The 19,303-nt window shown below is 42.5% G+C and overlaps 1 protein-coding gene across 1 annotated transcript; it reads right to left on the reverse strand.

Moving 5' to 3' along the window:
- Nucleotides 1-6,452: 6,452 nt before the first annotated feature.
- Nucleotides 6,453-14,639, reverse strand: LOC141790905 (uncharacterized). The gene is made up of 4 exons (XM_074671060.1): nt 13,385-14,639; nt 13,187-13,240; nt 6,989-7,090; nt 6,453-6,667 (listed from the first exon to the last, which is right to left on the reverse strand). Exons 1-4 carry the CDS (start codon nt 14,598-14,600, stop codon nt 6,453-6,455), a joined length of 1,587 nt encoding a protein of 528 aa, XP_074527161.1. The 5' UTR covers nt 14,601-14,639.
- Nucleotides 14,640-19,303: the final 4,664 nt, after the last annotated feature.

Raw genomic sequence — 19,303 nt, forward strand, 5'->3', positions numbered from 1 at the left:
ACCCGCTCAAGAAAAAAGGCTGGCTCTGGTTTTGGTGTGAAAGAGGGAAGAGAGTCTTCTTTCAATGACCACATTTATTAACACAGGCCAGGCATGAACAGTTCACTCTGCTGAATGAACCATTAAGGCTAAGAGTGGGTCTCTGATTCCTGACCAGTGGAGAAGCAAAGCAGTCGGAGGGCCACACAGCTCCTCGTCCTCCTCGTTGCATAAAACACACCCACAAAATCAAAGATCAGCACCTGCATGATTCATCCTCATCAAGCCCATCCTCATCTTCTCCTGTTGTGGGAGGTGGAGGTGGAAGGAGTGTGTTGTTGAAGGGGCTGCTGGCTCTTTCATGATCTTTTGATGTGCTGTGTAAATTCATCATGTAAAACGAGCCCTCAGAGCACACAAAGCAGAGGCTGAATGAATGTGTGCTCAAACTGAGGGAGGCAGGAGGAAAGAGAGGACCTTGGTGCACAATAGAGGCTAAAAGAGACGATTCTCTTTGTTCCTCTGATTGGATTTACTTCTCTAACCTTTGCACCCAAATGATCAAAAGATTTGATAAAAAGACGTTTAGGAACACCACTGAAAGTATGAAAGGGAGCGGTGTTCACATTAAAAAATATTTGGTCTATTTACAAAGGTTCACATATTTCAATCGCATGATTTCCACTTGAATTGAATTTCCATCCAAATGATTCAAGCTTATGTAGTGTAAACCAGAAAATAAAATGTATGTATTTCAGCAAACAAAACTGAGTTTTTTTTCTGTTTTGTTTTTTGCTTACAAAGTTACTTTATGTGATGACAGTACTTGCTCAATATACAGTATATTGGAGTTGACACCAGATGTTGAAAGTTCCAGGTATTCAAGAAAAATGGGCCAAAGCATCTATTGACAAAACATTTTTAGACAGTTATTAAGTCAAAATGAGGCTCAGGTGTTAAAGGGTTAAAGATCTACCTCAAAGTCAACCTCTTTGGTGGAGTCATGGGTTTTAGCTGTTTAGGTTATTTTACATGTATACATCATTTTTCATATTGGGTTGTTTTGTGTGTCCATATATATAAATATTTATACATTTATTGTGATTTAAATTATTTTATTACGTCAACACTTTCCTTTTGGTCCCTTTGTAAAAAGACTGATTGCTGGCCTTTGCTACCTTAACCTAAGAACTTAGTCTTTATGAAAACATTGTTGATGTAAAAACTACCATGGGCAGAGATTGGCCAGAGTTACTTAAAACCATGCAGATATTTGTTGTTTGTCATGCAAAAAACATGTGAAACACCTTGAAGTTCATTCATTCATTTTCCGACCCCCTTATCCTGTTCAGGGTCACAAGTGGCTGGAGCGAGAGGCGAGGTACAGCCTGGACTGGTCACCAGTCATCACAGGGCTGACACAGCAGACAACCCTTCACTCACACGCTCACACCGACGGACAGTTTTAGAGTATTTAATCAACCTGGTGAGCATGTTTTTGGACTGTGGGAGGAAGCCGGAGGACACGGAGAGAACCCACGCATGCACAGGTAGAACATACAAACTCCACACAGAAAGGCCGACAGGCCAAGCTGTGAATTATGATAATAGAATCAGAATTAGAATATATCGTAGGCATACATTTTTTGTAGTCTTTAGGGCTACCATGATCAAATTCTCCAAATCCCTGCTGAGGAAGGACATCATTGGGGCATCTGTCAGGTACTTGCTGAGAAATGGCTGAAAACTCTTTGAGATATGAAGAAATGTATCTTTGCCAGGATAACGGGATCCCTCCAAGCTTCTGCAATGGTGTCATATGATGGGGACCGTGGATTGGGGAGCTTCTTGACTTTGACGTGATCCACAAAGGTGACAATATTTGACCAAATTTCAATGGCTCCCTCAGCTGCTGGAAGGTTTTCCATCCAACGATGTCCACAAAATGGTAGAGGAAATCTAACACACTTGATCACTGCCACGAGTCTTTCCTCCGTGTCAACTCACAATGAAATAAGTAGTGAAGGGCTTTTAGGACTTTCTCATTTTGCCACATTGTGAAGCCATTCTTGAATGCATTGTGCATTGTGTGAAGGCCACAGCTCCTAGTTATTTGTAACTGGGCTCCACCACACTGCTGAAAACATTACTACCACCACCACCACTACTTCTTCTACTACTACTACTACTACTACTAGTACTTCTGCTACTAATAATAATAATATTAATGGTTGTACTCAAATAGTAGAGAGAGATTGGAAAAATCAATCAAGACCCCTTACTTAATTGTGATGTTCACTTTTTTGGTTGTTGTTCTTTGATGTAGTGTGTTTCTGTGTGTGTGTGTGTGTGTGTGTGTGTGTGTGTGTGTGTGTGTGTGTGTAGGTGTGTGCGTGTTTGTGTGTGTGTGTGTGTGTGTGTATACAGACCTGATCAAAATCTTAAGACTGTGGCTGCACAACAGCTGCCGTAACTTTCGTTGTCCTGGTACCGCGATGGTTTTCACGAAAGATGGGACGTTCTTGAACGAGTCGACTCTTTTGAACAGCGCTTACTGTGAACAAAAAGAACCGACTCCCCGTCTGTGTCAGCCCTTTGTTTGCATCCATTAATGAATACTAATTGCCTGCACATTTCAGAACAAACAGCTCATTCATAACTGTGAATCGATTCTCACCGTTCATTTGAAAAAGCTATACAAAAGACTTGAGTAGTTTGCTATTTCACATCTCCTGCGAAACCACAGCAAGTGTGTAAGTAGTATGAAGATTAAAATTACCTCAAATTATTGAGAGGGGCTCAATGATATTTGGTGGTGGTGGTGGGGGGGGCTTATGTGAATGCTACTTGTTGCTATGGCAACAAGTGACAGCTGACATTAACAGTGTTTATGGAACGTAACCTGAATACAATAGTGGTATAAGATTTCTAACACAATTTTGACGTTACTCACACTGAAACGCTCCAACATGTCCTCGGCTCTGGAGTGACCCATGAACTCCAATCCAAAGTAGCAGGAGACAACGTGCTGTGTCCCCGATTCATCTGCGCCAAAACCATAAGCCAATGTCCATTTTTTTGTTTTTGTCTTTTTATCAATGCTCTCGTCAAACATTACGACGTATGTAATCTCAGTGACGCTCCGCAATAGTTCCTTTTTGATGCATGATGGTGAGTCAGCAAAGAGGGTACCAATGTCTACATTAGATTTGAAAGAGTTTTGCCTCACAGCTGTATGGAGAGCCCACATTACTTCTGTGTTTTGGGTCTCCAGCGGTGAAACGAAACTTGTCAGAACCGACCAAGAGGTGGCGTCCAAGTGAACGTTAGGTTGTGCTCCTGGAAGCAATGCAGAAATTAGCCCACTAGCTGCTGCCACATACAGCTGGTGTTTTCTGCCTTCATGTGTGACTCCACAGCTTTGACACCCATAGTCCCCTGTGAAAATGTTTTCTTGTATAATTTGCACATGGCGTTGTTGCTATTTTCAATGGGAGTCAACCACCGCTTAAATAAATCCCCATCTTAAATAAGTCCATCCATTTTGGGTTGAATTTACATTTCCTCATGTCTGCATCCTTCCCTTCCACAATCGAGGATGGCATTAGTCACACAGGCCGACGCTGACGGTACATTGCTTACTTCACTGACATTGTACCGTATAACAAATATTAATCTCTAACTCTCCTATTAACTGTAATTTAAATAGTGAAACAAATCACAACAAATACACACCATTAAAAGTTTTACTGAAGGTCATAGTGCTTTGCCACCAGCATTGAACACACCGTCTGGAAATTTGATACCTACAGCAAATCCATGGTAAATAGAATAGAATAGAATAGAATAGAATAGAAAATACTTTATTTATCCCCGAGGGGAAATTCAGGAGTCACCGCAGCATTCAAGAAAATAAAAGTAAGAAAGTGTATAGAAAGTGCAAAAAGGTCCATAAGAAATTAGATGACGACATCCCGTCCACCACTCGTCCACCACTCTCCAGCCCAGCCAGTCTCCACCTCCACAGGGTCCAGGACTGAGCCTCCCCAGCAGTCTGTTCAGTCTCTGTCTCCTGGATCCTGTCTGCTCACAGCAGGTGAAGCTCCTCCAATGTGGGGCCGGCGTCCGATGTCAGCTCCGTCAGCCACGTCCGTGAACAGCATGACGCCGCTGGGTTAGCACAGCTAGCTTGTCCATCCCACTGGAGATAGATCCCACGTTCCCAACAACGATGGATGGAAGGACAGGTCCACGTCGTCACCTCCCAGCTCACACCCGAGAACCAGCACGTCGTCCTCACCTCCTCCTCCTCACCTCGAGGGAAATCATCAAGCCCTACACTAGTTACCATTGACATGCTACAGGCTGCTAACAGCTGAGTTCACGTGTAAACAATGCAGCCATGGTTACATGTAGGATCTCCAGACAAACACAGGAGAAAAGTAGTAAAAATATCGCCAAAGCCACAAAAAGTTGGTGTCCATGACCAACAATGAACCATACAAAGTGATGATCCACCCCAAATACAAAGACGACAAAAAAGAGCCGAAAAAAATTACAAGAAATGGACAAAGATGAGAGAGCTGCCGCAACAGGCAGCTACTTGGCCAGCGCCTAGCAACAGAGAGAAAAATTAAGACAATTGAAGACCTTAGTTATCTGAATTTTGATTTAAGACTTTTTAAGGCTTTTTAAGGACCCATGGGAACCCTGTGATCATAGACTGTATAAAACATGCATGTAGTCTGCAACGCCACCCGTCTGTTCTTGACACTGTGAAATGAAGCCAGTCTGCGGATGCAGCCACGTGTGTAATGGCGCTGGCGGTGTGTTTTTCTTCAAGCAGCTACAGGGTCCCCACCGGTCATGTGACCCAAGCTGTGCCTCTGATTGGAAAATCAAACGATCCGAATAACTTTGAAACCGCAAAGATAGAAAAAAATGTACTTACCATACAGTGTGCCGATAATGAAATCAGTGTTTTAGAACCAGGCTGCTGTTTGAAGCAGGCTGTAAATATGCTTTTCAATACCATAAAATGGCTGGGTGTGTACGTGACTTCCAGTCTTTCTGCAGCCAGCCTAAAGTGGATTCTCAATGAACAGCCACTTTTAGCATTTCAGCAAAGGCTTCATTTTTACTAACTGGATGTTGCCCCTTGCTCTGGACAGGTCTCCAGCCTATCACAGAGCTTACATGTAAAGACCATAGGCTGTCTATGGAGCACACAGTGTGGCTCCACCATTTACCATTGTACCATTTTGAAGCCAAAAAAAACCCCCGTACAGGCACCACCATTGGCAGCGGTTGTGCAGCCAGAGATTTTGATCAGACCTGTATACACACACACACACACACAGCCTTGTTTTTGTGCTATTGTGAGGTTACCTGTACAGATCATCCATTCTGGGAACCACCCTTTCTGAAGGTTGTACAGCCTTGAAAAAAATCAGGCAACATCCTGGGATGCACATTAGCACAGTTATCACTTCAAATTTTCAATCAGACAAAGTAAAGGTCCCTGACCAGACCAGAAGCAGTCATCTGGGGACCTGTCAGGTATTCAGTTACATTTGGGGTCTAAATATACACACTAAGGTTTTTCTCACTTTCTGGGTACCACTTTACACAAAGTTAGGTCAAACTCACTTTGTGGAGCCACTCAAAAACTCTGCCATGTTAAGTCACATTTCTTTCAGTCCAGCTGCTGGTACTAGGTAGCTGTTAACCCTTCTGAGCCACAACAGCCTGATGGAGAGGGAGAACCAGCACGCAATAAGTGAATCCTCAACACCTGGACCTTCAGACACTGAGGCAGGAGGTGAAGGATTCTGCTCTGGATTCACTGAGAGATGCTACTGGTAGGATTTCTGTTGTTTAAAGGACTTGTGTTCAAACTGAAAGCAATTAATTTACAGTTTAGTCTCTTTCCTTTTCACACTAATGATTATGATAACGCAGTGAGTAATTCAAACATACAACAATTCAACATATCACATCAACATTTAAGGTCAGAACTGAGACCAAAAGTTCCTATAAGAAATGACATTAATCATGATACCACATGATATTATCATCATTCATATAATATAAGATAAAGTCAAATAAAGTCTCTCTTATAGAAGCCTCTTTCGCTGAAATGTCAGCACAAGATGCTTTAGATTATCTACAACTACGGAAAAAATGATTAGACCACTCTTGTTGCGGTATCATGGTAACTGCTGAGTTTAATGCAACATGAAGAATCTCGGGTAACAGATAACTGACCACACATGGTCAACCTTATCCGAAAAAAAAGCCGACTTGAATAACTTGAAAACTAGAAAAAGATGGACTTATTCTCAAAAAAAAAAAAAAAAAAAACACCTCGCAACAATTGTCAAAATCAAAAATTCTGAAGAGGTCCTTGAGATCATAATTCTAACAAAGAGTCATTTGCAAATGGAACACTTTAGATCTCAAAAAAAGGGTCACTACATATTTTTTTTAAGAGATGTAATTCTATTCTTAATATAGAACTTAACAGCCAGCCAATTTCTGTTCCTGAGGGCAACTTTTTCCTGTTGGAGGCACTTTTCACATTCGCTTTTACCGGGAACACGGCAAGATGTAATGAAAGACATCATGTGTCTCTCAACAGCAAGGACCTCCTCCTTCTTCCAGGTCCTTTTCAGGTGAGGCTGGCGAGCTGCAAAATGATTGAAAACAATGATAAACATGTTTTGTTTCTAGAATAGTTCTCAAAATTATATTTAAGGAGCACAAGTCTATGAACGATCAACAACACAGAAAAACATGTTGACTCTATTACTGTTACAAAGGTTGAGCTCTGTGCCTACCATCTCAACTAAAGCAAATAGCTACAAAATAGCAGGGATGGGGATTGTTGTCATCAATGATCCCATTATCCTCAGCGATCCGATTCCTTAACAATACCACTACTTTTGAAGTGTATTATACTTTGGACATACATATATATTATACATGGTTAACAGACAGTACAACTGACGTTTTCTGCTCCGCTGTGGTGGAGTTAGTGGACCTGAGGAATCGCTCAGGTCCCCATCTGACTCCTCATCTTCTCTCCTCTGGCGAGTTGTTGCCTGACTCACTAAAAACAAATAGAAAAGAAAAAATGATCCACTACATCATCAACAAATATCCTTCACACATTTTAATATTAGTGTAAAACACTAGTTGTGGAAAAACTGTATAGTATTTCTAAATGGGGATGTTAAGATGTCAAAATCTCAGGCCAAAGTAATGGTATTACTGGGGTATTGTCAAAAAAATCATGACTTTGAAAAAAATGTCAGAGTGGAAAATGAATAGCCAGGAATATCATGGATAAATACACTTAATGTAATTGAACACAACACTGTATAACCAAGATATGTCTATTTCTCTCCCCCCCTTGTTAGCCTTCTTTATTTTCTGTCAATTTTTTTTCAATATAGCTGTTTAAAACGCCCCTTTTTTTCCAATATTGTGTCAGCAAAGGGGCCTCACATTCCCTCCCTCCGCCTTTAAGCAATGTGAATAATAGGTGGTAGTGAGTGAGATCGGTTTATGTGTATTGTGTTTCTTCCAAAGTATCATTTAATTTAACCATGTATTAAGGTGATTAAGGTGCATTTTAAAAGATGGATGAATAAATACTGCTTAAAAGGCATATTGCAGGTTAAAGATAACTGTTAAGAAGTTTATAGTAAAATAACTAAGAACTCTATCCTGAAAGAAATTCCGAAAATAATAAACCCCAGAGTCTCCTGGAGACATTTTAGTTCAGATTTTCTTACTTCTTAAAAACCAGGATTTGAAAGTGACGTCACGATATGGTCCTCAGGCTTATTATTATGACCCTTTTAGCCAAGTAAAGATCAAGAAAAAAGCGCAGAATTAGGAGGAATAACGGCCATAGGAGAGCAGAGGAGTTGTGGTGTGAGGAGAAGCAGAGGAGAACAGAGCAGGTGTCTCGGTGAGTGAGCGCTGTTTGCTAGTGATATGAAGACTAAAGCTGTGTTCACATCAGCAGGTTTAACTTTTGAAGTCAGATCTGTTAACTTAAAATAAGTAGTAACTGATCACAAAGCAGCGTTGGGCTCTTTTAACAGAGCCATAGAGAGACAGACAGAGAGGTCTATTAGAGGTCTGTCCACTGATCCAGTGTCGGAAAACAAATCCAGACTTATCTACGGTGCTTACGTTAGCTCACATTTCTGTCGGGTTGAATCTCAGGCTGAATCTCTGACAAATCCGTGTTTACGTTGTCTGCCACCGGAGAGCCGGGCTCGCGGTCAGGCAGTTGCTGCAGCTGCAGGTTGGCCGTAACACCGGCGAACCTGCAGCTGTGACGGGACAGCACTGTGTCAGTCTCATCCAAACCTGGCTCTGATATCTCATCCTGAACTCCATCATATCATCAGGCTCATAATCTTTCTCTCTAAAATAATCACCACAGACGACCGCGTTGTTTTAGTGACCAATGCAGAGTCCTGTCTTTTTACCTGTACAAAATGAATCTGAGCACAAAGCTAACTCCATTCATCTTCCTATTTTGGAAAAAGTGGACTTCATGTCCTGTTAAGATAGTTTTTCTGCATCCAACACAAATGTAGTATTTAATTATCTTAATGAATGGTCAAATTAATTAATAAATTACAATAAAACAGACTTCAAAATTCCGCTCTCACTTACTACCACCTGTTATCCACATCAGCCTAAAGCAGAGTGAAGGGACACGAGTCCTGCAATATGCTCTTTAACAGGATATCAAATCCACCTTTTTTCAGACTCGATGGAGTCAGCTTTTGTGGTCGTATTCATTTTGTGCAGGGGACAAGACGGAACTTTGTTTCAGCATCAATTACAAAAAAACAACAGGAAGATTTTTTGCCAGGCAATATAATGGAGTCCGTTTTATACAGTCTGTGGATGGAGTTCAGGATGGGATACCAGAGCCAGGTCCAGGTGAGACTGAAGCGGCAGCTGCTCTGTCAATACAGACAACTGACAGTTACCCGGCGGCAGCAGCCTCTCGCCCAGCTCTCCATGACTGACGTAAACAAGGATTTGTCAGTGATTCAGCCTGAGTTTCAATCCGCTGGAAATGTGATCTGGGCACCATCTTGGTTTCTAACTCTGGATTAGTGGATAGACCTCTGAAATAGATTTATCTGTCTTTCTTTCTATGGGCTTTATCATGAAAATTCAAGCTCGTTGCTTTATGATTAGCATATACATGTACTACTTGTTAACTTTATTTGAAGTCAGTGTATTTGATCTCAAACTTTACATACGCTGATGAGAACACAGCACTAGCTAACAGCGCTCACTCACCAGGACACCTGCTCCGTTCTCCTCTGGTTCGCCTCACACCACAACTCCACAGCTCTCCTTTGGATGTTATTCCTCCTCATCCTGCCCTGTTCCTGCTCTCCATCTTTCCTAACAGGCTCATAAATATAACCCTGAGGAACATCATATGTATCAGAATACCAATTTTCTTCTTCTTAATTGACAGGAGTGACAGTCGGATTCACGTTTATTTAATATTGGACAGAGGCAGAATAAGAGGGACTCCCCTCTGTGACGTCACATTCAAATTATAGTTTTTAATGCAGAAGTAAAAAAAAAAAAAAAAAGGACAAAGATGTCTCCAGGAAATCCTGTGTTGTATTAAAGTGATACTCCGGGATGGAACAAGTTGGGTCCTATCACAAAGTTTAGGGCAGAAATTACCCCTACAGCAGTGATTTTGTGCAGTAGAAGACCAGAGCGCTCGCACCAAACACCCCCTCCCTGCTTGTCTGCCGGTTTCCTCTGCACTCAGACGGGGCCAAATTTTACTTGACCAAAAACACAAATAAACGGACTGCCACCAAAAAAATCTGATATCGGTCTGCATTCACGCTTTATTTAGAGAATTTTCAGCGTGTTACAGCTCATCGTGTAGTAAAACAGTGCTTCCTCCGCTGCAAAGCCACAGCTGGCTACGAGGCTCTCGCTGCTCAGTGTATCAGTCCGCGCGCGGTGTGCCAGATATAAACAAACGCAGGTAGTCTGCCAGGACGAAGAGACATGATGATAACTAGAGCCTTATTTAGCGGTGTTTTTGTGTGAAAGTAACGCGCTGAAAATTCTCTAAATAAAGCGTGAATGCAGACCGATATCAGATTTTTTCGGTGGGAGTCTGTTTATTTGTGTTTTTGGTCAAGTAAAATATGGCCCCGTCTGAGTGCAGAAGAAACCGGCAGAGGAGCAGGGAGGGGGTGCGAGCGCTCTGGGCTTCTGCTGCACAAAAACACTGCTGTAGGGGTCATTTCTGCCCTAAACCTTGTGATAGGACCCAACTTGTTCCATCCCGGAGTATCACTTTAAATCAAGGATTTCTTTCCAAATATTACTTTTAGGTTATTTCTCTATTTCTTAAAAGTTGTCTTTAACCTGCAATATGCCCTTTAAAATATATACAGTTCATTTAGCTTCAAGTCACAGCTACAGTCGTTAATCCTACATGGTGCTGACTTCAGAAAACCTTGCTTTAGCACACTTTGAAGCAGGTAGAGCTGCAGAAACACATGAAGATCTACACCACGAGTTACCGTTACAGCTGCTTCTGTTTGGTTAGCGTGGCTCTACTCTCAGAGGAGGGTACAGCTTCTAAAGCTGCCTCCTTGTGTCAATGTTGTTCTCTGTCACATTTCACTCTTGTAGTGAGAATTTTGATACTACCATATTTACAATACTGTTGCATCCCTAATCCTAAAATATTCATTTGCTATTCACAACATTTATGATATATCAGTACATTTCTTTAACCTAAAATTTGTGACCCAAATAGCTCTTGAAACTATAAGATGGGTCGAAACAATGGAATCAATATATAGCTTAACATAAACAGGCCTACTGTCAAACCAAACCCAAATTCCAAGTGAATAAGTGAAGGACAACAGCACAGCCCCAAAGAAATACAAAAAGCCCTCTCTTTCCCCGACTGTCACAAGTACAGCTTCTAAAGCTGCCACCTTGTGTTAACAGACAGGACATGGGTCAAAGTGTAAAGTCAAATGTATGTTTGTCATTATAGTCAGTTATTTCATGCTGATTTATGTCACAGTGTTCATTTTCTGACAAGTTTAGTTTAAATAAGTAAATGAATCTTTAATGGATATGTAACCCCTGTAAGCACATGAAGTGGGGTTAAGCCATATGCTCCGAGTTCTTTTGGGTTCTCGCGAGGTTTTCGGCGCTGTCTCGCGGTAGTTTGGGGAGCTCACGTGACATAGTCTGTCGGGGAAGCTTGGGGTAAGCGCTGGAGTGGGCTGCAGCAGGTCAGTAGTTAACTAAAACTTTCAAACAGATATTCTGTGTTGCCACTGCCTTGTGTTGTAAAATATCTGCAGCAGATGGAACGCGGAAGTCGCGAGATCGGTCACGGAGTTTCTCTAACTGGTTGAACGTTAGGTCGGGTTTTTTCTCTCCCTTCTTTTACCTTTGATTTTGATCCTGGATCTTCAGTTGGATGGCGAGCTACCCAGAATCTCTATGAAAGACACTCATCATCATCAGTTCCACCTGTGTGGTAGGAGGCGTTAAGCCCAAGCCCCATGCACTCATTTCACACTCATAATCAGCAGACTCTCCTCATGGATTTTAATCATATCACACACTCAACTGATTTCTGCAGCGATAGACTGTCCACTCAAACTGATTCTTAAACCAAAAGGCTCATGAATTTACACTGATTCCCTTTTCTCATGGATCCATAACGTGAACATTTTGATTTGGTTGATGAACTGTGTTTGTTTTCCTGTCATTCATGATTGATGATGTCAATTTGGTCATGGTCAAACTTGTGTATATTTGTAAATAATCACCCACCTTTTCCACTGTATAAAATTTTCTCAAGTGCATTCAACCCTGGGGTTTTTGTGTTTATTAAACTGGTCCTCAGCCTCCATGAGCGAACTCTAAGTTTTCTGATACTAGCCCAATACAACTATTATTCACTCAAGTCCAACTACTAATTAACTATAATCTGAGTGCTACATTTTTGGCGAGCTAGCCAGGAGGTTGTTGAACAGTATTCAATGAACAAAGTCAACATGAAGGTTTTTGAAAAGCTTCAGATTGTCATTTCACATGCTGTGTTGGTTGATAAAGCCACTGGTACTGAAGCTGATGAAGAGGTGGTAGATTTTTTGGGCCTATTGGCCGAATACTTAAAGTAGATAATAAAGACTGATTTTTTCGGCTATCTTATTGTCGAGTTTGATACCACTGCTGCCGTTGCTGCGTTACCTTTACCATATACGTTCAGTACTGCGAGCGGTGCGCTTAAATACACAATCTCTGCGTTGTCTGACCTTTACGCAAGCTAAGTGGGCACCACAAAGACTCAGACTTACCTTTCAGACGTGCAACTACTGGCTAAAGCAACTGGTCAAGACTATGCTCATGTTCTGAAGGATATGATGGCTCAGATTGGTGACACAGTAGCTGACCTTCAACCTGATGTCTCAAGAATTAAAACCTCACCTGCACCCATGTCTCTGACAGAAGCAGTCTCTGCACTACAAACAGGCCAAACTCCTCCCAGCACAAGTAAAGTGGCTCAGTCTCCCTCACAACCCTCTCGACCCTCTCTCTCGACTCTCTCTGCTAATGAACTGAATCCCCCGGATGTTCAAGGGTATGTTGTTGAGCATATTGTTAAAAGTAAGGCTCACACAAGTCATTCCTTCTCCTCTCAAAAGCTGCGTGTTTTCTTTGGCAAAACCCCTCGACCTACACATTCAGCAGATTTTGATACCTGGCGTTCCAGTGTGGATTTATTGATGAAGGATCCTGCTGTGTCTGATATGCAACGTTTAAGGAAGATCTTGGAGAGTCTTTTGCCACCAGCAGCAGATATGATCAAACATTAAAGTCCAGATACTCTCCCTAACATCTATCTACAGCAGCTTGACTCTGCGTATGGCACGGTACAGGACGGGGAGGAGTTGTAGGCTAAATTCATGGATACTTTTCAGGATTCTGGAGAGCTGCCATCTGCTTACTTACACCGCTTACAAGTCACTTTGAACCTGGCAGTCGAAGGACCTCGGAGCACACGGCTTAACCCCACTTCATCTGCTTACAGGGGTTACAGATATCCTAAAATAAATATAAATGATCATGTCTGAAATCTTATCACAGTACACACCTGGAGAGTCTGACTCGCATGCTTCCTCTGCGTCACTGTCTGGGTGCACATTCTCTGTGGGGAATTGAGGGGAAAGGAATGACCATTATTGAACATCAAATGATTATAAATTGTTGCATTAATGCCCTTTAACATGTACAAAATACTTTAGGAAAAGTGTTCTTTTATGTACAGGCATTAAAGAGAGGGATATAGTACCCTGAGGGTCAATGTTGATCTCATCAAGGGTCTTGCCCTTGAATTCTGCCAGTCGTCCTTTCTCCAGGGCCATAAGTACTTTGCTAACCTTAGCGAGCTGCAGTGTGCCCTCAGGAAGTCTGTAGAACTGCCGGTGGACCCTGATGTCATGCCCAAGGAAATCTGCCAATTGATCCAGCTCAGTATTGCTGAGGTTCAGGACTTGCGATAGAGTTCCAGTTTGTTTGCGGAGCTTTGTTGATGTCAGGCTTTCTGGACTTTTTGCTCCGCAGATCTTGGCAAAATGCCGGAGACAGTCAGACCCACGGTAGCAGGTTAAGGCATGTGGTCGTCCAAACAGATATTTGTTCTCCTTAGGAACCCCACAACCCTGTCGTTTTCTGACAAGTAGATCCAAAGCTTGCTGCATAGATGGGGTCAACAACACAGGCACCTTTCTACCTCTTTTTCCTCTGATCTCCACCCTCCTAAAGTGTTGGCACAGCTTCTTCTCCACAGCAGACAAAGCTTCATTAACATCATCCTCAGGATTTGACTGACTGTTCGACAAAAACGCAGACAGGGGCATTTTGGAAACTTCACCTGCTCTTCGTCGGTTAAACAGGATGACTTGGGTTAAAGTGATCTTTGCCAGATGTGACCATAACTCTGGAGATGTCTCAGTGGACAGTTTTGCGTGAGTCTGCTGATGTTGCTCGTCTAAATATGAGTGGAGAGTCTGGACATCTTTAGTAAATGGAAGCAGCAGAGGGGTGTTCCACCTGGACTCCTGCAGAGTTCTCAGTGATGCTGCAGATATCATTTCATTCCAGCGGGTATTGTATACCATGCGGAATGATCGGGCTTCTTTCGCAGCACCGTGGTCGTTCTGAACATTCGCCCTGCTTTCAACAAGTAGCGAAACCTTTGTTAAGCTATGTCCGATTTTGAGAGCAAGGCTTGGGGTCTTGTAGGTACTGGTTTCACTGTCATAACCGGCCACCTGCTTCACTGCTTCAACAACTTGCATGAAGTTGGCAGGTCTGATGTGGTCCCGTATGGTCTTCATGGATGTGGTTTTTCTTGAGCATATCAGAAGCCTTCCGAGCTCTCTCAACTTCTGCCTAATGTACTCATGTTTGCCTGGGTCATGTCCAAGTCGGTTATACAGATGGTCTCCATATTCTAAAATACAGCGGTCAGAGTTGACTGCTGTATAAACTTCATCTTGTGTCATCTTGTTCAAAAGTTTCCACAAGTCATGTTTGACACCAGGAGGTGGAGGTACAGTAAATGCACATAGAGCCTGGACACGAGTTTTCCCAGGCTGTGGTTTGTGTGGAACTTGAGGCTTAAACTTGCAGGCCTTTACGTGACGCCAGAGGAGTTTCCTTGCAAAAAAGCCTTGGCAGTATGCACAATGAAGAAAATCCCCAGCTTTGGAATCCTGTCTTGGTTGTTTACGAGGAACAAGACTTCCAACACCTGAATTCATAACCTCCACATTGTGTGCGAAGTTGCCTCTATTTCGTATGTGTTCCAGATGCATTTTTCTTTCTTTCGAGCATTTAGGGAAGGACATAGCCTGCACAACCTCTGGCTCAAGTGGATGGGCTCGCTCCAAATGTCTTGCAAGCTTTAAAACACCCAACTTACAGTACAAACAATACTGTTTTTTGTTGTAGAGTCTGGACCCATTCCCCTTCTTACAGGTAGCTGGGATGGAAAGTAAACCATCAGAAACTCCATCAGTAAGAGGTGAGGAGGTACTGTCAGGAAGACATTGATCTGGGGCGAGCGATGAGCTTTTTGACAGGTCATCAGTGTCTGCCACGTCCCTCTGTTGTGATGAGTGGGCATGACTGGAGGATGTTATATGGCAGGAAGCATTAAATACACGTTGCCGTTTACGCATCGAAGCGGAGCTACTTCTTCTTCTTCTTCTTGGTGAGCGCCCTCTGTCCTGCTGTGAGGAGACACTTTCTTCTGGTGGAGAGGGACATGAATCTCCAATATCATCCACATTTAAAATGTTCCGGCTATCCAGCATCTTCTCTCTGGGGTCAACTAGATCAAGGACTTCACTGGTTTCTGTACCATCAGAGTCCTCACTAGTCCCAGGTACATATTCCTCTCCACTGTCATTGGACGAGGGGTCAAAAAGCTCATCCGAGTCAAAACTGGTTTGGTCTTTCATCTACAGAAAACAAAAAAGGAAAGAAAGAAAAGTCCAAATAAAGCTGAAAAACTGATGACACGTTTCATATAAACTTCTTTTCCCTACAATGTCAGTGTGTTGCATACCAATATGCTTTTGGTCCTCCTGAGCCTCGGGATAGGAATGTCATCCTGCTCAGAGTCATCAGAAGTTGTGTAGGCAACCAGCCTGTCTCCTTTAACTATGGGGAGGGGACCAGTTGCAACTAAGCCCTAAAAAAAGACCATAACAACAATTAGAAGCAGAAATGAATAAAAACATTTTGATGACATTAAAACAGAGTCATATGACATTCAGGGATGAAGTAATGTATCAAACCAGAGTACAATGGTCATCAACTTAAAATATAATTTATTTGACTGTGATTTCAGCCGTAAACTTGTCTCCTGTGCTATCAATCAACTCCAATGCCAAGCTAAAGTAGTGCTAGCAGAGCTAAAGGTCCTGTTTCCACAGCTTATACAACTGGTAAGGAGAAAAGAGTAACCTTGTTTTAAAGGACTGTGATATTTGCAATGTAATTTGAGTTTAAAGCACAAAAAAAATCAGGCTTCTTAGCATTAAATGTGTAGCATGTTGCTCTCTTAACGGGGTCCCCACAAACACTGTGGACCTGACAAGTGTGTGTGGGAAAGGGGGAGGGGGACTAGAAAAACAACATCCTGACTGAACCCCAGAACTTCATGAAAACCTGGATGTGGCTCACATCAGACCTCTGACCTTAAGGGGTCCCCACAAACACTGTGGACCTGACAAGTGTGTGTGAGATAGGGGGAGGGGGACTAGAAAAACAACATCCTGACTGGACCCCAGAACTTCATGAAAACCTGGAAGTGGCTCACATCAGACCTCTGACCTTAAGGGGTCCCCACAAACACTGTGGACCTGACAAGTGTGTGTGAGAAAGGGGGAGGGGGACTAGAAAAACAACATCCTGACTGGACCCCAGAACTTCATGAAAACCTGGATGTGGCTCACATCAGACCTCTGACCTTAAGGGGTCCCCACAAACACTGTGGACCTGACAAGTGTGTGTGGGAAAGGGGGAGGGGAACTAAAAATACAATATCCTGACTGGACCCCAGAACATCACCAAAACCTGAATGTGGCTCACAACAGACCTTTGACTTCACAACATTTATCTTAATATTACTGAAACATAATAAACAGAGTCAATCAAACAGGAGCAGTTTAAACTTATGTATGATCACCTTAAAAATCAGAGAAAATGATCAGCACAATTCTGTACCTCTATCTGAGAGGCTGCAGGTCGCTGAGGACTCTGCTCTGAAGTTCCCAAGGTCTTGTTCTCTGCGGGGTCTGTCTCAGTTAGCTGGGCTCCATCCTGTAGAACAAGTTCAACATGAGAGTGCAGATTTTTGAGAAAAACGATAAGCACTTACAATAAAAAACAAAGCAGTATTTGAGGAATTTTGCTACTAACTTTATACTTTGTTTGCAGAAACAATTTTACTTTGAAAATCATTTATTTGACTCTGATTTCAGACGTAAACTTGTCTCCTGTGCTATCAATCAACTCCAATGCCAAGCTAAAGTAGTGCTAGCAGAGCTAAAGGTCCTGTTTCCACAGCTTATACAACTGGTAAGGAGAAAAGAGTAACCTTGTTTTAAAGGACTGTGATATTTGCAATGTAATTTGAGTTTAAAGCACAAAAAAAATCAGGCTTCTTAGCATTAAATGTGTAGCATGTTGCTCACTTAACGGGGTCCCCACAAACACTGTGGACCTGACAAGTGTGTGTGGGAAAGGGGGAGGGAGACTAGAAATACAACATCCTGACTGGACCCCAGAACTTCATGAAAACCTGGATGTGGCTCACATCAGACCTCTGACCTTAAGGGGTCCCCACAAACACTGTGGACCTGACAAGTGTGTGTGAGAAAGGGGGAGGGGGACTAGAAAAACAACATCCTGACTGGACCCCAGAACTTCATGAAAACCTGGATGTGGCTCACATCAGACCTCTGACCTTAAGGGGTCCCCACAAACACTGTGGACCTGACAAGTGTGTGTGAGATAGGGGGAGGGGAACTAAAAATACAATATCCTGACTGGACCCCAGAACATCACCAAAACCTGAATGTGGCTCACAACGGACCTTTGACTTCACAACATTTATCTTAATGTTACTGAAACATAATAAACAGAGTCAATCAAACAGGAGCAGTTTAAACTTATGTATGATCACCTTAAAAATCAGAGAAAATGATCAGCACAATTCTGTACCTCTATCTGAGAGGCTGCAGGTCGCTGAGGACTCTGCTCTGAAGTTCCCAAGGTCTCGTTCTCTGCGGGGTCTGTCTCAGTTAGCTGGGCTCCATCCTGTAGAACAAGTTCAACATGAGAGTGCAGATTTTTGAGAAAAACGATAAGCACTTACAATAAAAAACAAAGCAGTATTTGAGGAATTTTGCTACTAACTTTATACTTTGTTTGCAGAAACAATTTTACTTTAGAAATAATTTATTTGACTCTGATTTCAGACGTAAACTTGTCTCCTGTGCTATCAATCAACTCCAATGCCAAGCTAAAGTAGTGCTAGCAGAGCTAAAGGTCCTGTTTCCACAGCTTATACAACTGGTAAGGAGAAAAGAGTAACCTTGTTTTAAAGGACTGTGATATTTGCAATGTAATTTGAGTTTAAAGCACAAAAAAAATCAGGCTTCTTAGCATTAAATGTGTAGCATGTTGCTCTCTTAACGGGGTCCCCACAAACACTGTGGACCTGACAAGTGTGTGTGAGAAAGGGGGAGGGGGACTAGAAAAACAACATCCTGACTGGACCCCAGAACTTCATGAAAACCTGGATGTGGCTCACATCAGACCTCTGACCTTAAGGGGTCCCCACAAACACTGTGGACCTGACAAGTGTGTGTGAGAAAGGGGGAGGGGGACTAGAAAAACAACATCCTGACTGGACCCCAGAACTTCATGAAAACCTGGATGTGGCTCACATCAGACCTCTGACCTTAAGGGGTCCCCACAAACACTGTGGACCTGACAAGTGTGTGTGAGATAGGGGGAGGGGAACTAAAAATACAATATCCTGACTGGACCCCAGAACTTCATGAAAACCTGGATGTGGCTCACATCAGACCTCTGACCTTAAGGGGTCCCCACAAACACTGTGGACCTGACAAGTGTGTGTGAGATAGGGGGAGGGGAACTAAAAATACAATATCCTGACTGGACCCCAGAACATCACCAAAACCTGAATGTGGCTCACAACGGACCTTTGACTTCACAACATTTATCTTAATATTACTGAAACATAATAAACAGAGTCAATCAAACAGGAGCAGTTTAAACTTATGTATGATCACCTTAAAAATCAGAGAAAATGATCAGCACAATTCTGTACCTCTATCTGAGAGGCTGCAGGTCGCTGAGGACTCTGCTCTGAAGTTCCCAAGGTCTTGTTCTCTGTGGGGTCTGTCTCAGTTAGCTGGGCTCCATCCTGTAGAACAAGTTCAACATGAGAGTGCAGATTTTTGAGAAAAACAATAAGCACTTACAATAAAAAACAAAGCAGTATTTGAGGAATTTTGCTACTAACTTTATACTTTGTTTGCAGAAACAATTTTACTTTGAAAATCATTTATTTGACTCTGATTTCAGACGTAAACTTGTCTCCTGTGCTATCAATCAACTCCAATGCCAAGCTAAAGTAGTGCTAGCAGAGCTAAAGGTCCTGTTTCCA

Source organism: Halichoeres trimaculatus, unplaced genomic scaffold (assembly GCF_033239565.1).
Source record: "Halichoeres trimaculatus isolate MK-OKI-2021-1 unplaced genomic scaffold, fHalTri1.1 fHalTri1_scaffold_5, whole genome shotgun sequence".
Taxonomy (NCBI): Eukaryota; Metazoa; Chordata; class Actinopteri; order Labriformes; family Labridae; genus Halichoeres; species Halichoeres trimaculatus.